Raw genomic sequence first — 25,046 nt, 5'->3', positions numbered from 1 at the left:
GAAGAGTAATTAATGCACCAACTAAGACGTAATGTAATCTTACTCCTTGAGATTAAGGAACCTCTCTGAATTTTTCAATACCATAGCCACAAATTTGTACTCGACTTCATGTTGTTGCATACTGGCATATACAGCACCATCCTCACTTTGTCCATTTTTTTCCTTGCTCCTTAGAGCTATCAATTCCAAATAAGTAACTTCCTTACATCTATCATTACAACTTTTCATGGCGTCTCTCAACCACCTCTCAAGAGGCCACCAACGTAGATATGACTCCCAACTCCGATCCTAGGAGCTAAAGACATTGGTTATCACAAGTATGGAGACAATATATCGATCTACCCAGTCTGCAGACGTAATCTGAAACGTATATCAGGTATCAAACTGTTTGAAAGAAGTACAATACGTCAGGAAACAAAATATGTTCCAGCTGATAAGTCTGAAGAAACAGCGTATTCTCATTCGCTGAGTGGACCCCCTCACACTCACCTCTTCCTTTCACCTGCCTGGATTCAAAGGGCTCACCACCAATGCCAGCTTCAAAAGTTTGCAATATGGGAATCTTTGGGATGCTGTATGTCAACAACATTTGCTCCAATCAAACACAGACAGCAAAAATATATTCTTCTCTCTCCGACTGTGTTCTTCTCCTTATGCTTCCCACCTCCAGGAAAACTGCCCTCTTACTGGCAGTTGATATATACTGGGATACCAAGAACGACGCTGCTCAAGTTATATTTGGTCTTAGCCACAATTACCACATCATACCTGTACTCAAATTAATCCACTGGTTTTTGGTCAAAGAGTCATTTCTATTTAAAAATATATTGTTCATAATTCCAATCCAGGACCTGACAGCCTGAGGAAGCGGGTAGGATTGCACCAGGTGGTCCATAAAACCCGGGGGTAGCCCAGGGTCCCTCTTGTCCTTAGCTAGAGGGGGGTAATTGCTTGATGGGGTCCTATGGGGATTTTACCGATGGTTGCTCTTTACCTGTCCACCTATGTGTCTGTAATGCTATGTAAATGCTAATAAAGTTTACAAAATAAGAAAAGAACGTAGCTGCCTTGCTATGGTCTTCTAGCTGTACCAATCGCTTCTGTTCCTATGAAAGGTTATGATGAATTTACAGGTCATCCAATTGCCGACACTGAAAACTAACACTCTGGAAGACTCTATTCCACTCCTATTGAGATTTGAGAAGAATTAACAAAAGTTTAAAAAAAGCACACACAGTTCTTTACTCATTCTACAGCCCACTGTCAGGACATATCTCCTTTTTCAGGTCTATTCTGAATAAGAGAACTGCAGCGATCAAACAATAACACATTCACAATTTACAAAATAGTAAGGTTCAGATTTTACACACACAAAACCCTAGAAATTCAGCAGTTATAGTTACCCAAACTAACTATAACTTACGGCCCCATAACGCACTGCTTGTGACTCCACATATTACATTACTAATTACATGGTCAGTGACATCACTGATGACATCTCAAATGGCATTACTGATGAAATCATCCAGCAAAGTAAACTTCAATATACTTCATAAAATACCATTTCGATTTTTTTTAAAGTAAGAAGACGACTGAATATGCTACTTACCAGTATGCATCTGTTCTTGGCATGTAGGGCTGCTAACATTCATATCTTAGCATTAGATCGCCGCCTAGTGTTGGGCTCGGATGATTGCACATTGTTGTCCTGGAAGAGTCTTCGAAGTATCCTGAGATAGGTGGCTCCTCCCCTGGACTACAGTGCGCATGGGCATCGGCTCCATCCCCAGATTGTTTTTCGCCATTGTGGCAGGAGATGGAGTGAAAGTGTAAAGGATGTCCATGCTAACGAATAAATACAATAGTATATCTGCAGCTGCGACAGGCACCGGGGAGGAGGGCGGGCGATATGAATGTTAGCAGCCCTACATGCCAAGAACAGATGCATACTGGTAAGTAGCATATTCAGTTCGAGGCATGTGGGCTGCTAAATTCATATCTTAGCATAGAATACATAGCAGTCCCTCCATCAGCGGCGGTTGCCCGTGCCAGCTGCAGAAACCTGAAAAAGTGTCTTGAGAACAGCCTGTCCTACAGCTGCTTGCTGCTTGGAATGCACATCAACACAGTAGTGTTTTGTGAAGGTATGTGGTGTGACCCACGTGGCTGCTCTGCAAATATCCTCTAAAGGAATGTTCCCTAGGAAAGCCATGGATGCCCCCAGTTTGCGTGTGGAGTGCGCTCTGGGGGGTATTGTTAAAGTGCGCTTGGCTTTTTGATAACATATCTGGATGCACTTAACAATCCACCTGGCTATCCCTGCTTTGGAAATTGGGTTGCCTTTGTGTTGTGGTGCGAAGGCAACAAAGAGTTGTTTTGTCTTTCTAAAGGGTTGTGTTCTGTCTATGTAGTACATCAACGCCCTCCGTACATCTAAGGTATGGAGCATTCTTTCCGCCACCGTTTGCGGGTTTTGAAAGAATGCTGGTAAGTCAATAGTTTGGTTAAGATGAAACTGTGACACCACCTTAGGAAGGAATTTAGGGTTAGTGCGTAGCACTACCCTATTTGGGTGAATTTGAATGAACGGCTCTTGTATGGTGAGCGCTTGCAGCTCACTGACACGCCTCAGAGACGTAATAGCTATCAGAAAGGCCACTTTCCACGTAAGGAATTGGAGCTCACACGAGTGCAGTGGCTCAAATGGTGGCCCCATCAGTCTGGTGAGAACGACGTTGAAGTTCCACACCGGAGCTGGTGGTGTTCTTGGGGGAATGACTCACTTCAGACCTTCAAGGAAGGCTTTAATGGCGGGCACTCTGAAGACAGAGAGGTGCTGCCTGTTCTGAAGATAAGCCGCTATGGCTGAGAGATGTATCCTAATGGAAGTGTACGCCAGATTGCACTTGTAGAGATGTAACAGATAGCAGATGATGTTGGGAATAGATGCATCTAGTGGGTTGATGTCATTGGACGTACAGTAGATGACAAAACGCTTCCACTTAGCAGCATAGCATGCTCTAGTAGTTGGTTTCCTCGCCTCCTTGATGATACTCATGCATTCTGGAGGTAGGTTAAGGTATCCAAACTCTAGGACTTCAGGAGCCAGATCGCCAGGTTGAGCTGTCGTGGATCTGGATGCTGAATGTCTCCATGGTTCTGCGTCAAAAGACTGGGCGTGAGGCGCAGTCTTTGATGCGGCACCACTGAGAGTTCGAGGAACGTGGTGTACCAAGCTTGTCGTGCCCACGTTGGAGCAACCAGGACGAGAGTCATGGAGTGCTGCCTTAGCTTTCTTGCGACCAGCGGTATTAGAGGGGCTGGCGGAAAAGCGTATGCAAATTTGCCTGACCAGTTCATCCATATCGCATTCCCCTGCGACTGTGGGTGAGGGAACCTGGCGGCAAAGAGTCGGCATTTTGCGTTCTCCTTTGTTGCGAACAGGTCTATCTCCGGATGACCCCACTGCTGGAAGAACGGGTGGAGAACAGAAGGGTGTATCTCCCACTCGTGCATCTGATGGCTGTATCTGCTGAGCAGATCCGCCATCTGATTGTCCTTGCCCGGGAGGTGTTCTGCCATGAGGAAAATGTTCCTCTGAATGGCCCACTTCCACATGCTCTGAGCCAGATGAGACAGCTGTGGCGAGTGGGTGCCCCCCTGTTTCTGAATGTAGTACATCGCGGTCATGTTGTCCGTCCGGACTAGCACGACCTTGTTGCTCAGATGTACAATGAAGGACTTGAGCGCCATGAAGATTGCCATCAGTTCCAGATAGTTGATGTGCATCTTCTGTTGCTGCGTCGTCCATAGTCCCTGCACTGTGTAAGTGAGCACATGTGCTCCCCAGCCCTGGAGAGATGCGTCCGTCGTCAGGACAATCTGCGGCACGGGCTCGTGGAACAGTCGGCCCTTGCAAAGGTTGTGTGGAGTCCACCAATGCAGAGAGTCGTATGCCCGACTGGTAACCAACACTAGGTCTGTCAATTGCCCACGAGCCTGTGTCCACTGATTCGCTAAGCACTCCTGGAGCGGGCGCATATGTAACCGTGCGTGAGGGACTATGAAGATGCAGGAGGCCATCATGCCAATCAACTGCATGAACACTCTCGCTGGCAGGGAGTGTCTTGGTCGGAATCGTTGGATCAGTGACTGAATGCTGTCGATTCTGACTTGGTTTGGCTGAGCCATGGCTGTCAGGGTGTTGATCGTAGCACCCAGGAACTGCCGGACATGTGCCGGCTGAAGATGCGATTTTGGGTAATTTAGGGAGAAACCCAGATCGTGAAGAAGGTGAATTGTAGTCGACATGTCTGCGGCGCACTGTTGCTCTGACTTGGCTTGTACGAGCCAGTCGTCTAGGTAGGGGTAGACATGGATATTCTGCCTCCTGAGGTGCGCCGCCACTGTCGCTAGACACTTGGTGAACACCCTCGGGGCCGTAGTGACTCCGAAGGGTAGGACTTTGAACTGGTAGTGCCTGCCTTGAATAGTGAACCTCAGGTATTTCCTGTGTGACGGGTGTAGTGGAATGTGGAAATAAGCATCCTTGAGATCTAAGGTCGCTAAGAAATCTCCCTGGTTTAGCAAGGGAAGAATCTGCTGCAGTGTAAGCATATGGAAATGCTCTGACAGTATGTACAGGTTGAGGGGACGTAGATCGAGAATGGGCCTGAGAGAACCGTCCTTCTTTGGAATAAGGAAGTACAGGGAATATACCCCTGTGCCTTCCTCCCCCACCGGCACGAGCTCGATTGCGCCTTTTTGCAGCATCGCCACCACTTCCTGCTGCAATAAGCGCAAGTGCTCTGCGGACATAGGCCTTTGCCTCGGTGGGATGTTGGGTGGAGTGGATTTCAGCTCTAGGCAATAACCATACTGGATTAGTTGTCGCACCCACCTGTCTGTGGTGATGTTTCTCCAGACGGGCAGGAACTGCTGCAGTCTCCCCCCGACAGGTGTTAGGTGGTCGGGGGGCAGTGACAGAAAGTCACTGTTTGCTTGGAGTAGAGGTGCGGGAGCTGTTGTTTCCTCTGCCGCGACCTCTGTTGCTGTTATTCCTATAACCTCCCTTGTTCTGTTTAGTGAACGAGGATTGCGTCCCACCTTTGGAGAACTGGGATTGTTGACCCATCTGTCCTCTGGTGACTCCACGTGCACCTGAGCGACGAAAATTGCTGCCACGAAACTGTTGGGACTGCAGGGCCCCCATAGACTTAGCAGTTTCCGTGTCCTTCTTTATTTTCTCTAGGGTGGTGTCAACATCCGGACCAAACAGACTATCAGGATTGACTGGCTGATTCAGAATTGTTGTCTGAATATCCTGCTTAAACCCTGAGATGCGGAGCCAGGCTTGTCTTCTCAGCATAACGCTAGTGTTGATAGCCCTAGCAGCTGTGTCCGCAGCGTCAAGTGCACACTTGATGGCTGCGTTTGATATTAGCTTTCCTTCCTCAATAAGCATTTTGGTGCCTTCTTGGAACTGCGGGGGCAGGTGTTGTATAACCTGTTCTAGGGTGTCGTAGTGCGCCCTATCATAACGCGCCAGGAGCGCCTGTGTATTTGCGATGCGCCAAAAGTTTGCCGCCTGTGCAGCCACTCTTTTGCCTCCTGCCTCAAGCACTTTGGACTCCTTATCCGGGGGAGGAGCTTCACCCGTTGTCTGGGAGTTGGCACGTTTCCTGGCATTGGCAACCACAAGAGAGTCCAGTGGCAATTGTCCCCGGATGTAGACGGGGTCCGCAGGTGCAGGCCTGTACTTCTTTTCAATGCGAGGGTTGACCACTCTCGCCCTCGTAGGCTCCTTAAAAATGTCCCCAGCATGTTTGAGAACACCTTTCAGCATAGGAAGTGTCTTTACTGTCCTTTCAGATATGGCAAAGGTGTCAAAAAGGAAGTCTTCCTCAACCGGGTCGGCATGCATGTCCACATCATGATTGGCTGCCGCCCGTTCAATTAGTGCATGAAATCCTGCTGAGTCCTCAGTCGGGGATGCACGTGCATTAAAGGTCTGCGGGTCTTGGCCCACACCTTGGGTGTTCTGGTCACCAGTGTCGTCGTAAGAATCTGGTTGTACATCAGGTTCATCGATAGGGAAATTGTACTGTTCATCCTCATCATATTCCTCACCCACAGAGTGTTCTGGGGAGGGAGTAGGGCTCCGTCTTGGAGGAGGCTGAATCGGTTCCGTGAGGCCTGAGGCGTCAAGGGGCACCCTCTTCTTTTTCAACGGGATGACGTAGGGGTCCACCGGCTCCGAAGTGATCTTCCGTTTATAGAGTGTCAGCTTGCCGGTGGCAGCATCGATGAAATGCTCTGAATCGTCTTCCGATTCGAGTACACGACGTGGAAGAGGGTCAGGCAGCGAGGAACCCTGTTTCGGAGCCGATGTCGTCGAAAACGCTTTCGGCGCCTCCTTAGGTGGCAAGAGAAAAAGGAGTTTCCCAGAAGGCTTAGCCGGAGCGTCCTTTTGCGGCTGCGGTGATGGCATCGGAGCCGATGGAGCAAAGGCTTTCTCCCTGATTCTCTGCAGTGACTCCGCAATGGGGGACGGTACACTGCCAGTGGGTTTCGTCGCCGACAAGGATGCTTTGAGCGGTCCCTCGGATCCGACGTCCTCGCGGGCCTTGTGCGTTTTGGGCGCGGAAACCGTCTTCGGCACCTCCGAATCTTGAGGCCGGGGCGCAGACTTCTTGGGCGTAGCCTCTTTGGAGCCGACCTTGGCGGGCTTGGACGGCGCCGGAGCCGCTGATCCGTGCCGACCATCTTTCTTGGGGGCCCCTTCCTCGGGCGTCGGTTTCGATTTCGGAGCATCGGAATCGACAGACTTCCTCGGCTTCTGCGGACCGGAGGTCGACGGAGCCGACGGGGTGACGGGCACCGACTTCTTCACAGGCACGGCAGCCATCTTAGGGACACTCGAGTCCTTTGGTTTCAGTTTCGATTTCGGGTCGGCCATTTTAGGTGTTGACGACCCCGACGGTTGCAGTTTCGGTTTCGAAACAGCGTGCCCAGCAAGTGAGTCCGTAGCCGGGCCCGAAGGCGGGGCTGTGGCTTGCGGCAACGGGTCCTGGGTAAGGCCGACAGGCGATCCCGTGTCCCGGTCGGTATCCTCGTAACCTTCGGGGCAGAGCTCGTCCGCAGAGCTATCCGCCGCGGCCCCATAAATCTCATCGTCGTCTCCTACCTCTTCGACGTATTCGAGGACCTGACCCGCGACTCCGTCGTCGTCTCCCGGATCCGCCTCGACCTCCGTCTGTGATGGGGAGATTTGTAGAAGGTGACCCTGGATCTCTTCTTCCGGGTCGCCGAAGATGTTCTCCGGATCTGGGGCCGCTTGCCTAGCTTCCAAGCGCACCGCGCGCCGAAGCTTGAGAGTTTTCTTGGAGCGGAACTGTGCACAGGCCTTGCACTTGCCGTCGTCGTGGTCCGGTGAAAGGCACTTGTTACACACGGGGTGTAGATCGATGTGTGGGTACTTGGACCCACAGAGCGGGCAGTACTTAAACGGGCTCCGCTCCATGTCCGTAAAGGCTTGCTGTCGTGTCGCGATGAGAAGGCCTCAAAGTTTAGAAAGCGAAGAAAACTCCGCTTATTCCGGCTTCAAGAGACGGAAGACTCGAGACCGAGCGCAGACAATACCGACGCAAGAAAATCGAGGCCTTTTGGCCGGTAAAAGATAGTGTTACTTGGTTCCGACAGTAAGACGTCGAGACCACATCCGAACCCAATGGCGGAAAAAAACAATCTGGGGATGGAGCCGATGCCCATGCGCACTGTAGTCCAGGGGAGGAGCCACCTATCTCAGGATACTTCGAAGACTCTTCCAGGACAACAATGTGCAATCATCCGAGCCCAACACTAGGCGGCGATCTAATGCTAAGATATGAATTTAGCAGCCCACATGCCTCGAACACAGGTGAGAGACATACAGCACAGAGCTCACTGTAACCTTACTAACTACTACATTCACTTATCACCTAAGAGACAGTTCTCAGCGGATAGTCTTGTCTCTTCTGAGCCTCTACCCTAAACACGAATGACCAAAGTAATATGTCTAACCGTATAATCTAGTCGATTGCAAACGACACCACCCCCCTTATTGAACTTGGAAAGGCGTTTTACTGCAAATGTCAGATTTACACAAATCACTACAACATGCAACCAGTAGAAAGGTCTTAGCAGACAGCCCAACCCATTAGTCAATTACTCTTCACCCTGGACAAAGGTGTGAGCATTGAGGTAAGTACACATCTACTACACTGAGCCATCACCATAGAGACATAGATAATGAACAGGATCATTTACTACTACAGCCATTCATCACAAAGAGAAAGGTCTAAGGAAACTGGTCATTATGTCATAAAACAGAACAATACTCAGCCATCACTGTGGAGGGAAGTCTCAATAAACAGCTTAGACTGTCGCAAAACAGTACCGTACACATGCATCAGCAGGGGACATGTGTCAGTGTAGAGGCTATTTACTAATAAATAGTACACCCGCTTTAAAAACGGGATTATAGATCAGATTAAATATGTTAGAAATAATACCTTAGTATATATCTTTAAGTCTTAAAACCTATTACGAAACACTTGTAATCAGTGATGTCATCAATCATGTCACTGACCATGTCAAGAGTGATGTAATATGTGAGGTCATAAACTGTGCATTGCGGGGGGGGGTAAGTTTCAGTTAGCTCAGGTAACTATTCTATGGTTTTGTGTGTGTAAAATGTTAACCTATCTAGAATGTCCCTTTAACCTCAGGTGTTTTCAGTGAATTCCTAAACATTTTTTAATGCCATTTCGTAACTATGACATCCCTGTATATGCTTACAGACTTTGGTTCAATTAGTCAGGTTTTGCTGGTGCCTACGAACGGGCGGTATCCTACGTTTCGAGCCAGATAGCTTTCTAATCCTTCCCTCCAGGGGAGGACAAACCGGTCGTACTCTCGTAGATATTTTGCGATTTTTCTTTATTTTTGTTAGATCATAGTTAGGGTAAAGGGAGCTGACTACTGCGTTTTGGTCTTAGCATAAGACCTTGATCACGATCCTAGATAGCGTTTGACACAAACCAGTACAAGTACTTTGACATTACTGATGTAATTTCCTATCTATTTGTTGTCTACGCTCCTAAGCATTGTCGGAGATGTGGTCCACATGAGCCATTGCTTGATTACAATTATTCTGTGCACGTATACAAACAAATTATAAAAACAGTGACAGTGAAGTATTAACACTAAACAAATATTTTCTCTAGTGGGTCCATCAATCTGGATAATGTTCAAAATATTTTTTACAATTTTTTTCTCAACAATTCTCTGTTTTATTTTCTTGATCTCAATAAGTCCCTCCAGTGGGTCAAGTTTTTAGTAATTTTTCCTTCATTAAGTCATCCGGACCCTTTAGATATTTTTTATTTCATATTGATGGCGATAGTGCTCTTTTTCTTTTCTTTAAGATTTCTCTTTCTTTTTTTATTTTCCTTATAAATGAAATTCGGGAAGTTGTTCATTTTTTGGTGTTGGTTTTTTGGTTTTTAGGTGAGTAGTGGATGTTTTATAGATGGATATAAAGCTTCTCGCTCTGATTCAACCCATTGGGTGTTAATGTTCTTAAATTCAGAATGTGGCGGGATTCCTTTTGCTGCAATATTTTTTCCCTGTTTCTGCCACAAACATTCTGTGGCACAGTTTCTATTTCATAGAATGTAAGTACTTTCCAATCACTTCTGTGTTGCTGCTCCATATGTTTGGCCATTGCATTGGTTTTATCCTTGTTAATTGTGGCCCAAACATGTTCCAGTATTCTCTTTTTGAGTACGCATATTGTACTCCCTACATATTTGAGGAGGCATGGACATTCAATTACATAAACTGTGAATTGGCTTTTGCAGGTGATCAGATTTTTGATTTTCCATGTTTTGTTGTTAGCTAATCTGATTTCTGTAGTTGGTTTGGCAATCTGGCAGGCTTTACAATTATGGCACTTAACGAAACCCTGAGTACCATATACATACATCAGCAAGGGGACATGTGTCAGTGTAGAGGCTTGTTTACTAATAAATAGTACACCCACTTTAAAAACGGAATTATAGATCACATGAAATATGTTAGAAATAGCATCATTAATTAGTAGTACAGAAAGAATACTAATTTAACTTTTGCTGTACCTTAGTATATATCTTTAAGTCTTAAAACCTTTTACGAAACATTTATACACTCACTGGATGATGTCATCAGTGATGTCATCAATTATGTTACTGACCATGTCATGAGTGATGTAATATGTGAGGTCATAAGCTGTGCATTGCAGGGGTAAGTTTCAGTTAGCTCAGGTAACTATTCTATGATTGTCTGTGTGTAAAATCTTAACCTATCTGGAGGCATAGAGTGAAGCATAAATTAGGCAAAAAAGAAGTAAAGAACTCTGGGTTGTTCCCAAGTTTAGGCGGAGGGCTTCTTTTTTGCATGATTTATAGTGTGTCGCTGGTATTGAGGGTGCTCTCTACAGGAGCTGCCTTCCACCTAAACTTGGGAACTATCCAGTACTTTAAATTTTAAGCAAACTGCAGTCGCAGCTTTCCTGTCAGATTGCAGCCAGCCAATCACGACATTGCTGTTGGTGCGTATATTCGCAAAACACTGCGGTGGATCTGCGGGAGGGCCACGTCCCTAGATATACAATTTTATTTGTTGTTTAATACCAGTGCAAGTACTTAACAGATTTACACCAAATCATAACAAGCATTGGAAAAGCAATAGGTCTTGCATTTGTTTCAGTTAGAGCTATTGGCATTGTAAATGGTAGTGTGTTTACCTATGTATTATGGAGTGTATGTATGTAGTGTGTAGTGGAATTATGTGGGTTGGATTTGATTAGTTAGTTGTGGAATTGTGTGGTGTGTAGTGGAATTATGTGGCACGGTGTGCAGTGAAATTAGGTGGAGTGGATTGTGTGTTATGGAGTGTAATTATGTGAAATGGTATTTTGTGCTTTGGAGTGATATGCAGTGGAGTTTATGTGGTGTGCTGTGGAATTTTGTCACATGATGTGGAATTGTGTGGTGTGGATTGGATGTATGTGGTGTTTTGTGAAATTATCTTTTTGAGTTGTATTTTGTAGTTTGGTGTTGAAATAGGTGTTGTGGATGGAAAATGTTTGGAGTTGAAGAGGGTATAAGCTGGTAGGATGCAAGACCTGGTAGGAGAGAAATATTTAACTTTGTTAGCAAAGTAGGACAAGTTTACACTATGGCCTTGAAGATTCACGTGAGGAGGTTAAAGTGAGCTGTAGCTAGCAGGGGTATGTCTAGCCAAAGTTATTAAGCAACATCACCAACAATGTCCTGGTTCCTGATGAAAATGGTAAGAGGAAGTGAAACTCTGCATGCTGTAAAGAATCTTCAGGTATGTATGATGCTTGTATATGTAACATATAGCACCTCATGCCAAGTGGGATCACTCTACTCGGGCTGCACTTCTCCTGTAGAATAAAGTGGCTAATAGATTCCACAGTATATGTTATGCAAATAACCAATCAAAAGTCAGAGCACAAATCCTTGAGCAACCAATGAAGACTTACGCTCTTCTTCCTTTGGATCAAGCTGCGTAACACTGACAGACAACCGGTCCACGCGCTCTTGCAAAGAGTTCACCCGAAATGAAAAGCTGTGCGCTTCGTTGAACAGCTCCCCGAAGATATCTTCAGCATATTTACCTGAACGAGAAAGAAAACAAAACAAGAAAATAGCGTCATGGCACTCTTTTGAGACGTAGCTGTGTGGTTGGTGATGTACAATATATACTGGCCAATCATGCGGATGTGTACTACAAATAAATGCAGCAATCATAAACTAACTCTATGACTTAAAAATACAATTCCATGGGTCAGATGAGAGAGGTTCATCAAGCAAACATCATTAACAGCTCCCACATTTCCACCAAACATTTAGGGCTGCACATTGAAGAACAGATATCCTATTTAAAAACAAGCATTGGCAAAGCCAAACGGTCTCGACTTAGGGACTACTGGCTTTGTCAATAGATTTAGACAAGTTGCACATAATCCCCGATAATGTGCAGCATGGCTAAAACAGGAACAAACATAAGTCTAGGAGGCCGACTGCGTCATTTTTTTAGGTGCTCGCACCGAGCACGCACACATCTGCAATATTTACACAGGCGTTTTTTTTTTCTTCACCTATATGACTTGGACCAGTAAACAAAAGTAATTAAATCTATACTAATATTATAAAGAGAGAGCCCAAACCTTTGAGGCGGGTAATTTCAGGAACCACAGCACCAATCACAACACCCAATACAGCATTGGAAAGGGCAGTTGCAGCAGAAGGACATAGGCTATACAGATGCCCACCGTATACATTTTAAAGGTAAAAGAACCTTACCAGCAAAGTAGTCCCTTGTGGGCGTGGGCGGGGCGCGGCATGACGACAAAAAAAGCGTTCCTTAAACGTGTGCGTTGTGCTGGGGGAGTGAACAAGGCCAATGGGCGCGGCAATTGCAATTGCGCGGCAGCAAGTGGTGTGGCCAATGGGTGCGGCAACAATCGCGCGGCACATCCCAAAAAAAAGCGTGCCTTGGGGCGTGGCCAATGGGCACGGCAATTGCCGGGGCTTAGGCGGGGGCAGACGCGACTGATCGTGCCTGCGGGGACAATAACTGCACAGTATCCGGCGCGCTGTCAGCCAGTCAACTCTCTGCATAAAGAACCGTGCCTGCGGGGACACTAACTGCAGCGTCTCCTGCGCGCTGTCACACACTCAACTCTCTGCATAAACGAATTGACACTAGGCTCACAACATCAACCAGGGCTGGAGACGGGCTCAGGCGGCGGCTGACGCGACTAAGCGCGCCTGCTGGGACACTAACCTTTGAACTGACTGCACTTTCCCACACGTGCAGCGTCTCCAGTGCGCGCTGTCACCCACTCAACTCTCTGCATCAACGACTTTACGCCACAAGCACAATTTATTTATTTATTTATTTATTTATTTACTCACTCCGAGGTACACACAGTATCTGCACACACATGCCTAACTATTGTGACACTTCATGCTAAAAATGTTCTCTACCGCGAGATTTTAAAATAAATTTCCCTTGCCCATTACACACATTGCACACATTCTGTTTCATACCCGGACAACGTCGGGATGGGCTGCTAGTAAATGATAAAGCAAAAGAGTGGGGGAAAGAATGCAGGTGTGGGAAGCAGCATAGAGGGGAGGGCAGGAAAGAATACAACAGGAGGGCAGGGGGGGAAACAATATGGAGGGCAGGGTTGTCAGCAACATGGGAGGGCAGGGGTAGAAGCAACATGCAGTGTGGGGGGAAAGCAACATGGAGGCTCAGGGAAAGCAAAGAGAGACTTGTGGAAGGATAAAAGGAGTCGCTCAGAGAGACATTAAACACGCTGTGCTCCATGGAGGGATAAAGACTAGTTGGACAGGCAAAAACAAATAAAACCAATCAAGGGAAAGCAAGTAAATAAGAGTGACAAAACAAAAAGCCAAAGGAAAGCTATGGGCGGAGTTCATTTTCAGGTCAGCTATTGACATGTCCCCAATAAGTCTTTTGCAACAAGACTACTACACTGTCTGGCAGGCTTCAACCTAATGATAGTCCCTGGAGGTTTTCTGGCTGGTCTCCCCTTAAAGCTCTGATGCTTTTGATGACACTCAGTCAGGTTTCTGAACGTGAAACTCTTTCTCTGTGTTTAAACTTCCCTCACTTTTATAATTTTATACTGAAAGGATAAGCTAGCATTTTTATAAAAAGATCAAAACCTACAACAAATCTGAAGGCACTGTAGTTGGTGTAATGGCGCCGGAGTCCTGAATGGAGCTGTAGAAATGTATTCAGAACAAAGGTGAGCAACCGCGACTTACATGTAACATTTCGTGCCCTAGGTGAGGTCCCTTGTAGCAATGCTGATCCGAAAGAGAAAACACTTTCAAAATATTTCCCACTGTAAACTTCGAACATATTATATTCTGTGCACCTGTCTTATTCGAACACTGAATAAACAACCTAGTGCTGAATTACAAATCAGGTAGACTGTCGCAATCCTCACTGCTCTGCAAACTCATTGGGTGTGCCAGGCCAGACCAATTATGTATACAAAAACAAAGCTACACCGATTCATGCACAGACCTTTGTAGAACATGGGGCACCATCAGTTTCCGCAAGTATCCTTGGCCTCTGAGTCACACACACACACACCTTGCACATAGCATTGTACAAAGGGCTCAACCGTAATCATGCCAGTGCAGAGCTTTGAAGGCTGGTTTTGTGTTGGTGAGAATCCCTAAATTAAAAAAAATTCTGGTTGTTTAGTTCTGGAGCTTTTGAAGCTTGGAAAGGAATTTCTTGAGAGCCTAATGTAAGAGATGTTGCAATAGTCAAGCTGACCATTGCAAGAGCTCTCAGTGGATGGCATTACAGAGGACCGAAAGGATTCTTCGGAGGAGAGGGAGCAGCAAGTGGATATTATTGACCACTCTTTACCAGGGGGACTGAAGGAAAGTGAAAAGGACTCCCGGATTCCTGATTTGAAAGTTGAGTACGGTGGTGCTTCTCGATTTCTGAGCCACTTTTATAGGAGAGAGTTGGATTCAAGACATCACATTATAAGGATTTCTGTCTTCACTCCATTCAGGTAAATTGAAATCTCTTTCATCCAGAAGAATACTTTGTCCACGTAGGTGAAAACCTGACCTGAGTCACAAGCCTGTTTTTTTTTAGCTGAAAATGGATTTGGATGCTGTCTGTATAAATCTGGAGGTTTCCATGGTACGGCTTTACAAGCTGTGCCAGTTGGCGAATGTTGATGTTGAGGCGCAGGCATGAAAGTAATGAGCCCTAAGGTACTCCATTCACATTGACAAATTTATAGTCCCTACATGGAGCCTATTCTAAGGTTAACAAAGCAGTACAAAAGGGGGTGGTGATGGACGGAGCATCTGAACCAATCAAACACTCACTTCCAGTCAACAGATCTGGGTTTAATCCATCACCATTCTTTAGCCCACTCTGCCACCGCAGTTCAGACATGGCCATATGCAAATCAGTCTGACTCTGTGCCTCATGGGAACAGTCCAGCCCGAACTGCCACGCCATGCCTTCCCTGGACCGGAAACAAGCTTCCTAGGACCGGTTTCTGGCATTACAGCCGTCTTCAGCCAGGTTTGCTTGAATCCAGTGGCAAAGTGAGCAAGGGACTCACGTCTGAGCATACCCTGCCAACTAAGGTTAGCCAATGATTTCCTGCAATGCTTTGAGTCTTCTCAGCAGGATGGGATGGTCCACGATATGATACGTTGCTAAAAGTTGAGTAGTATGAGGGCTATGTTCTTGTATGCATTCAAAGATGATAGCAGATCTTACCAGCCTTTAGCCAAGGGTTTTAGTAACCCTTGCTGGCCTGAACTCAGATTGGCAGAAATTGAAGATTGGGTTAAGGTCGCTGTATTCCTGAAGCAGCCTTGTGCCGTCCATCTCCATACCCTTGCTCGGGTAAGGGGGAGTGAAGATAGGCTGGTATTCAGATAGACTACAAAAAAACAGGATTAGGGAGTGAAGAGGTAATGCCCCTCACGGGCACTGGGGTGGATACAACCTCCTCAACTAGATAAATTCAAAACAAAAGGATCCACCTCAAAAGAGGTTCAAAGGAAAGTGTTCCCAAACTTGGTAGGGCATACACAGTGTTTGCTTAAATACCCCTCACACACCAAAAGGGCCCTTGGTGTCATGCTTCATCATAGGGGTCGTCCCACCCCGCTGCGGGACGGGCGTGCTACGACTAGCGACTGAGCTGGAGCACTGTTATTGTAGTGCTATGTGTGATGTATGTGTAGTGAAAGAAAGGGTATGGGGTGGATGAGGTGAGTGGGTTAAAAGGTACCTGGCCTTATAGACTTAAAGGATTTAATAGGTCATAGGCTGATACTGTTAAAATGGTAGTTCGGAGATAACCCGCGTTTTAATGTGCGGATACTCCTGGTCAAGTCAACATGTTTTGAAGCATCAAGGCTTCTTCATCAGGACTAAATATGATCCCTTTAGTGCTCACTATGTTGCTATCAATTGGTGCAAAATAAAAGAGTGCTATGTAAAAAGAGTGATATTAAATACAGTACCCAGTCGGTATTGTTAGCATGTAAGCTCAGACAGTATTTCGGAAAGTAAGCTAGAAATGGTAGGAGTCAGTGCTCCATGAGCCTTTTTTTACGGGTGGGGAGGAATAGGCGACTGTAATTTAGTGGTTAGGAAGTCCTCGCCTCAACTCTGTGGTGTGTGAGCCCCCCCCCCCCCAGAGGAAGGTGACCCACATACCTTGTCTCTTCTAATTCCGATCCAAGACCTCAAGGTTACTTTGGAGGGTAAGGTGGGGGAACTCAAGGTGGATCTCGCACTGATAAGACAAGACCTCAGGAATACTAAACGTAGAGTCACTGAGGTGGAGGGCAGAGTGTCTGAGGCCAAAGACGTAGTCAAATCACATGAAGCAGGTTTGGCCACCCTGCAACATCTGGTGGGACAACTGAGGGCCCGGGCTGAGGATATGGAAGGGAGGTCCCAAAGAAACAATCTCCGGGGAGTGGGCATTCCTGTGGGACTGGCTGAATACTGGGGTCCCCAAGGACGATGTGTCGGGCTGCTTCACTGTGGAATGGGTGCACAGAGGTCTGATTGTCAGGCCCCCGGAGCACCTCCTAGACCATTTATTGCACAAGTGCTTAATTATGCTGATAGAGACGCCATCCTCAGTGCGGCACGCAAGATCAGCCAACTGACTTGTCAATCCACTTTGGTGATGATATACCCAGACTATACTTTGAAGGTACAACAGCAGCGCCTTTCCTTCCAGGAGGCTAAGCAAAAACTGAGAGCCAAGGAGATTACATAGATGCTTTTACTCCTAGCCCACCTGAAGGTACTTTTTCAGGGCAAGACTAACTTTTTAACTCTCCTGAGGTGGCTTTGCTGAAAGGAAGTAAGGGCTTAGAATGCAATGGCCCAGACTGCAAGATTTTCAATCTGTAAGTTCACTTTGGTGTCCACAGTGGGCAACTGTAAATCTAAAACACCAGCAGCCCTACTTATACCCACCAAAAAAGACAAAGTCTTCAGTAGGTAGGCTATAGAGCGAATCCAGTTAAATTGCAGGCGAAGTATACAAACACCTGGCCTTCTGAAAGTTGAGGTGAGACCAGCATCAGTATAATGAGTGGGGAAGAAAACTGTTCACCTCTTCATCGTCATATTCATTTTAAGGAACCTGTTTGAGCATCTGGACTGCATCAGAGTTGAAACTGGAAATGGCTTCCAATAGCTGGTAGTACTTGGTCGAAACAATGGAACCGTAGGGGAATCCTCACAATCTAAGGGCTTTGGTTATTTTATAGTGCAACACAGGCCAAGAACTGGCTGAAGTCGGGTCCAGATCAGATACCAGAATAGGCACAGGATGCTTCGGTTCCCATCTCAGAATCAGAACTGAATAAGACGCTCTTGGACTTGGAGCATTTGATTAGCAAATGTGCAATATATGCTGGGTTCAGGAACAGAGGTACAGGTTGGATGCTGCTTCGCCTTCTTGTGCTTATGTAGAGACTTGTCTTTTGATTGTGTCTTGGACTTACCAGAGGACAGCAACAGGGACCAGTCTCAAGACTTGGAACTAGGCCAGCCAGTTTCGTGTGCTCGGCACAGTCAAGGCCATCCAATGCATCAGGGAGCATTTGTTACACGTCTTTGATTTTTTGTGCTTCCAGTCAAGGCACCAAAGCCAGCCCTCATTTAGGTCTAGGACTGACATCTGCTTCCTGCAGGAGCATTGTGGCTTAAATCCTGTGGTTTAAGGGGAGATGTTTTAGCACACTGCCAGAAAAAGAATTTTGGAAAAGGTACTAAAACAGCAAAAATGTAGGGAACAGAGCTTCGGATACACATTCATAAGTACAGAAAAAGAGGGACTGGTGTAAGCACCAAGAGGTGTGCGTACATGCAGTCCGGAAGTAGGATTGTGACACCACAGATTCTGTTAGTGACACCTAACAGAAAGTTGGTGCTATTGTGGAAACTGTTCTGGGTCTAGTCTGGCACATGGGTGGTTTCAAAAAGCGAAGAATCTGAGGTCAGAAGAATACATCACAATTATGGATTCTGCTGTGTGATTGAGAATAAATCAGACTACTAGATAATGATACTTGATGCACAACTGTCTCATAAAAAGTGCATTTACTGTTACCTATTAAACTTTAAAACATTAAAACAAAATGTTTTAATAAAAGAAAAACATAATAAGTGTCCTCTTCACACACACAAGATGGATATCTTGGCAAATAATATTGTAGATTAGGGGAGGGGGAAAAAGGTTTGTGTAATAGAATATAAACATTTAACAGTAATGTCTTCTGCAGAAGGTATACAAGTCTTACTTGCAAACTGTGTTTTTTCTGATCATGCTGAAGTGAGGCAAGGTGGAGACTGTACCTCAACAAAATTGTTAAAATACTCTGAATGCTATTTTGTGAGACAATAACTTATCACAAATAGCTCTAACATCCACTCATAAAATAGCCGTACTTGATCAGATTCTAGCACACTATAAGTACATAATAGTGTATAACTTTTTTGTGCAAGTCAACTGGTCTGATTGCTCAATTATACATTTGTCTATCAACATCACTAAATGAACACACACTTTCAACCCAAACTTAAGTATAAATAATGGAGCAGAAACAAAGTATATTTGCCTGAGAACCCCAAGCCTCTCTAGCACCACCCTAATCTCTGTATAACAAGAGCATTCATACGCTTGAATATTATTGATATCCCGGCTACCATACATTTAAAACAACTCAGACGAAAATATAAATCCAACATGCGGAACACAAAGTCAGCTTCCTTAAAGACCAAATAAAGTCATCAAAGAATCATTATAGTTCACACCGAAACAACTATTGTGCCCAAACATGATCAAATCTCTGAAGCTGTTCAGAACTAGAAAACGTCAGTGGCAAAAAGATCCAAACTATCTGTATTGCCAACTGTGACCCAATTTCATCTATACCACAACCTAAATTAGCCTCACATAGCTGGACCTCCTGCGACAATCCCCTCTGATTCCCTGAAAGAAAGTCTTCCACCAAACCATCCCCAAATCACAATACCAAAGCTGACAGCTCCTATCTCCACCCACTATGAAGAAATATAAATAACACTCCCTTTTAAGGACTTTGTTCGCAAATCGATAAAGAAAAGTATCCGATTACCTAAGAAGACTCAAACAGCAATGAAAACTATCTCCCTATCACCGGTTTATATTTAGTGGCCAAGAATATTATAAAATGTATAGCTCAAGAACTGACACTTTATACTGGCATCAAAGAACTTCTGAACTGCTTTCAGTCATGTTTCAGATCAGGGCCCAGAACGGCAATGGCATTGCTCAACACCAGGGATGCCGCATTTTAAAAGGTTGGGAAGGGAAATAGGCTCTTTGATCCTACTGCATGTGCCAACTGAGCTTGACTCCCCTTTTTTACCTGGTAACAAGACAAGATACAGAGTCTACAGTAAGGTTCGGAAAGTGAACACCTATCAGTTGCCTACCATGTGGTATTCCTAACTCGTAGAATATTTTCCCCAACTGGAGTCGGACATCTGGCTGAAGATGGTAAGGTGGAGAATCCACCAAAACCATTTTTCTTTTGAAACGCATCCCGTTTTCCTTTAAGGAACAAGGGCAGCATTTCATAGAAGAAAAGTTTGCTTTATTAAAAAGCAATACAGCACAAAGGTACAAAGTTCCCCAGGGGAAAAGATAAAAAGTGTGTGTGTTTTAGGGAGGAGAGCATAAGCAGGGAACAGGATGTTCCCTTATTGGAACTAGAAGACCTCACACACCCAGTAAGCTAGATGTCATGCTTCATCATTGGTCTCCTGCTCCTCGTCAGACTGGAGCTGCAATGTCCGACGGGCGCCAAAAAAGGCGCTCTTTGTTGGAGTTCTTTTGTTCCAGCCAATGGTTGGGTGCGTGTGAGGGGTCTGGTGAAGGTGTAGTCGTGAGGGAGTGGTGGTTCTAAAAGAAGGTGGGTCAGTCCACAAGGGTCTTTATTCACGTGGCTGACTCCCTTGATTAAAAGGTGGGAGGGGAGATAGGGACTGTAAGGGGCACATTGGACTATCTCAACCCTCTAATTAGGTCGACATGTTTCTTGCCTAACTGGCAATTCTTCAGGACCTCAAGTGCTCAGTACTACACGGTGATAAATAACAACAGAAAAAGGAGAAAAACACAACCTCTCTGGGTCAGTAAGGGGGCAGGCCAGAAGGTCCTGCTCTAGCGGGGTGACCCAGGGAGTGTCCCTAGCGGGCCCCGCAGTCTGTTCCCGTGGGGCTGCTCTATCAGGTATGATGCCTGTAGTGCGAGCAGCCAGGGTACGAAAACCTACCCACACGCTAAGCGCTCCAACGGTAGCGCGAAAAAGCAATCACAGACACGATGGTCTGAAGAAACCCAGCAGGCCACCAGCCCTGAGATTCCTAAAGGGTTACAAACTGAGACCTACTTCATTATTATTCATAAGGTAGGTCGCTTTGCGACACACTAGGAATCTCAACAAATTTAATGGATGAGGAATAGCAATGTCCTAAATGCAATTCTCCGAAAATGTCAATTTGAAAATTCATATCCCCAAAGTTTGTACATCTGGCCCAAAATGAGCAGCACAAGCTGAAGGGTATATCATGATGAGGATACTACACCCTCATCACATAAGCCACAGTGTCAGAGCTAACACTTTAGCCAAGCAAGGGTACTGCATCGATCCAGGCCATGAACACAGAATCAGTGAGCCAACAAAGGGCAGTCAACAACAACCACAACTGCTAGACAATATAAACCTTCTATAAAACACCAGATTGAGAAACCGCAATCAAACACAGAACAAGCAAAAATGTTGTCCACAGTCAAGAGGACTAGGCAAAGTGGTACATAACCAACCATTCTATCAAATACCACAGCTATACAGCAGACCTGTGTTAGGAAATATGTCACCTTGGTTCAGTGAATCTCTAAAAATGGCGAACTAGCCAGCAGGAAAGCAGAACGTAAATGGAGAACTAAAAGCACTGAGGACAGACTAGCCATAAACATATATATATATATATATATATACATTATCTAGACAACATAAAGTTAGCCACACAAAACTATAATATTAACAGAATTGACAAGGCTACAAATTCACACAAGGAACTTCACAAAATAATAAAAGAATTTACCAATCCCCCCTCCTGCCAAATTAATAGTACATCCTCACAGGACTGGGTAGACACATTGCCCACCTTCTTTGAGGAAAAGATCAACATAATTCACACCATTTTTTAATCAAAACACCGAAGAGCAAAGTAACTAATCTGATTGCACACAGATACGTGCCATAGTACTTCTAGAGGAGTTTACTAAACTTACTCAGGAACAAGTTAGCGTAGCCCTCCTCAGGACCAAATCTTGTTCCCCCGTCGACCCTGTTCCACCACACATTCTGTCAACTTTCTCCCCAGTGCTCCTTAAAAATCTTACTGAGAAGGGGGCGTGGCTACGGCGGCGATGTGAGCGGACACAGCTCAAGCGAGCTCCGTCGCCCCGTTGCACTATTAAGCATTTATGAGCACTATTCGGGGATTCCTTCAGTGTCCCTGATCCCCCGCTGGCCCTCTGGCAGTGTGGAGACTCGCCTGGTGGCCGTTCCGGTGCAGAAGACACTACCGGGGGCGACTGCAATTTTGAAGACCTGGCTGCTGGAATATCGCGGCCATCTTCCTGCCGCACCTCGGCCTTGCATCTCTGGCGGGCGGCGCCTGGACCGTGAGGGCGCCTAGAGGCACGACCGGACGCTCCGGGGTGAGCCCCGGCTGGGGGTGATCGGTCGCGGAGCCAGCGAACAGCGGAGGCGGGACCGTCGCAGGCGGAGCGACTCCTGGGCGGAGACGCGGTACTGGCCCGGCTGCCGACCTTACGAGAGGCCCCGGTCTCGGAGTGGCGGCAAGGCCGCGTCGGAGGAGGAGCGGACCTCGGCCGAGCAGCTGCGGAGCTGTTGTCCCCTGGGGGGCTGACCTGGGGGACTGCGCCTGGTGGACCCTCGCTGCCCTGCTGCCTGGTGCTGTGGAGGCGTCCTGAACTACCGCGCTGGGAGTTGACGCGCTGGAGGGACCGCCCGCCATCTTGTCCTCTCGGACCGGACCTCGCCCGCCATCTTGACCCTCTTTCTCGGCGTCTGTGGCCCAGGCAACCGTCTCAGCGGGCTGTGGAGCCCATTGGTGAGTGCCCGGCAAGGGCGGACCCTGCAAGAGTACCTGAGCGGGCCTCTGACCCCGGCCCTCCAACATCTGCCCAATCCATTGTGCACTTGCTGCTGCCTGGGTGGCCGAAAGGGTGGTGAGGACGCCTCCCTACCCGCGCACTGAGCCGGTGCTGTGAGAGCGAGTGGCCTGCGCCCTCCTTGCTGGTGGAGACTTCGCGGGTGGCTGCCTGAACGACCTGCGACGCCTGCTGGTGACCACACCCCTGCGGCCTAGAGGACCGGCCTGCGGTGGGGACGTGAGGCCTCTCCGAATCGTGAGTACTCCCCCTTCTCTCGGAGGGACCTGGGGTCTAATTGCCCTTTGAGAGACGCAGCGGAGTTGGGGAGGCAGCCCACACATCAGTTACTCCTAGGGAACGCTGCCCCTGGTGGGGAGGGAGAGCGCCGCAGGCCCCGGACCCGGGGTGGATTCTGCCCCCACAGCACTGACCATTGGCCACCTGACCACTGGGGTCACACTGCGCTTCACTGGAAAAGAGGGCCTACGTATATCTCTCCCTGGGAGAAGCAGGCCGGCGTGAGAGGTGGCGCTCGACACAGGGGAGGACGATTGGTGGTGTTCTGACCCACCGCCACGCTACTATAACACCAAGGGGGCACTGAACTAACGACGGCGAGCGACGCCTTGGGCGGTCGGGCGCCACGCTCAAGACAGACCATGACCCGCGGCAGAGGAGGCAGGACGGACCAGACGGCGTCTTCCAAGGGCACCTCGGTGGTTGCCATGTGGGGCAAGGCGGGAGCGACAGCGTCAGCTGAAGAAGTGCCACCTTCGGTCGCCGACTCCCCGCCGGTGACACAAGCCTTCATGTCCTCCTTCATGACAGACCTGAAGTCTGAAATAGGGTCCCTAAGATCGGAGGTGCAGACGTGCGTTAAAGAACTACGGAAGGATGTGACAGAGCTGGGGGACAGGGTAGACGGTCTCGAGAAGCTGGTGGACACGCGCACTGACGACTTGGAACAATTGTGGCAGAGAGTGGCAACCCTGGAGGAGCAGAATATTGAACTCCAGATTAAGCAGGAAGACCTCGAAAATAGGGGACGCCGCAACAACCTCCGCATCCGGGGTGTGCCACTCGGAGAAGAGGGGACGGACACCATAGCCTATGTGGCGCAGCTCCTGCACGAGGTGAGGGGCAACAAGGAAGCCCCCTTGCCGCTTTTGGATCGGGCGCACCGGATCTTCGGAGCGGGAGGCAAATCGGGTCTCCTCCCAGACATCATCACCCGAGTGCACTACTTCACGGAGAAGGAGGCCATTTTGAAAGCGGCGAGGGACCAACAGGACTTGCGATATAGAGCCCATAAGATCCAAATTTTCCAGGACCTGGCCCCTAACACACTGCACAGACGGAAAGTCTTCCGCCCGGTGACGGAGAAGCTGCGGGCCCTCGAAATCCCCTATCAGTGGGGACATCCCTTTGCTCTCATCTTTCGTTGGGAAGGCAAACGCAAAGTCATCCGCTCCTACAATGAGGCGGCGCAGCTGCTTAAGCTCTCGGGCTCCCCGGAACACAGTCCCGCCCGCTCCAATCGCCCGGAGAGGACCCCAGCCCGGCCCGAGTGGACCACAGTAAATCGACGCCGCCGCTCTCCCCCGATGGATGCAGGCTCCATGTCCCAGGCAAAACAGGACATCATAGAACACATCCGCTCCCTTGAGCACGACAGCGAGGAAAAATCCTTGGAACCCCACACTCCGTGATTGGTCTCATTCTAACCTTTGCCACGCTAGCTATAGACCCCCGGCGCCCCAGGCCCAATGGAGTGAACGTTGCTACACTCCATTAAGATACAGCAGACATTTCTAGAACTCCAGGAACCCCCCCGCGGACTGCTGACTGACCCCTGCGTGCTGGCGGCCCCTCTAGGACTACGCGTTCAGGCGCATCTTGCAGCGTACATCGCTGATGCCGGCGCCCGCCGCACCAACGGGAGGGACGGACGGAGCGTTGCGGGGGGTCCCGACGAGGCACTGATGGGAAGGTGACTGGTTCGGAAAGCGATGGTTTGCAGCTAACCTCCCATGGACGCCCACGAAGCTCAGCTGCGGCGGATGGAGGACCTGGGAATGATGTCTTTCCGCTGGGGCCCAATGCTACTGACCTGGCTGTCCTGACACTATTCTCTCTATACTGCCCCTTTGCTGTATGCCCCCGAGTCGACCCTGAGCAACGGGGCGAACGGACCTCGGGGCACTCGAAACTACTTTCTCTGGTAAAGCCAACCCCCTCTTTGTCCCCAAGGAAGTGACATTCCTGTGATCATCCAAACCCTTGGGTAGAGGATGCCCGGAACCTGGGACATTGTACTACGGCCACGTTGGCCTGTTGTGGTTATATTCTCTATATATGTTCCCTCTTTTCTTACCTGTTCTATCCCTCCTACTTTTCGCTCGACCTTTCCCTCTACCTGGCTTCCCCTTCCGTTTTGCAGTGTGGCGACCTGGAGACTGTCGATGGTGCCTGCATGGTCATGGTGGGTGGGGGAGGCGGGACCCCCTTGCTTGCTGGGGTGGGAGCTACCGGGTGGTGAGGCGGCTTTAATTCCCATGATTCCATGGCGGTGAGTGTCCCTACACCTCTCAAAGTCCTGACACTTAATGTCAAGGGACTTAACTCCCCCAACAAGCGGAAACAG

The 25,046-nt window shown here is 47.8% G+C and overlaps 1 protein-coding gene across 1 annotated transcript in view; it reads right to left on the bottom strand.

Moving 5' to 3' along the window:
* WASF1 (WASP family member 1) overlaps positions 1-25,046 on the bottom strand; it is a 377,364-nt gene that overhangs the window by 94,885 nt on the left and 257,433 nt on the right. The window contains exon 3 of the mRNA XM_078649171.1: positions 11,591-11,725. Coding sequence (XP_078505297.1) covers positions 11,591-11,725 — 135 coding nt within the window. The remainder of the gene's footprint in view (positions 1-11,590; positions 11,726-25,046) is intronic.

The sequence above is a fragment of the Lissotriton helveticus genome, chromosome 6, assembly GCF_964261635.1.
Source record: "Lissotriton helveticus chromosome 6, aLisHel1.1, whole genome shotgun sequence".
In the NCBI taxonomy this organism is placed as follows: Eukaryota; Metazoa; Chordata; class Amphibia; order Caudata; family Salamandridae; genus Lissotriton; species Lissotriton helveticus.
This window is presented reverse-complemented; position numbering and strand designations above follow the sequence as displayed.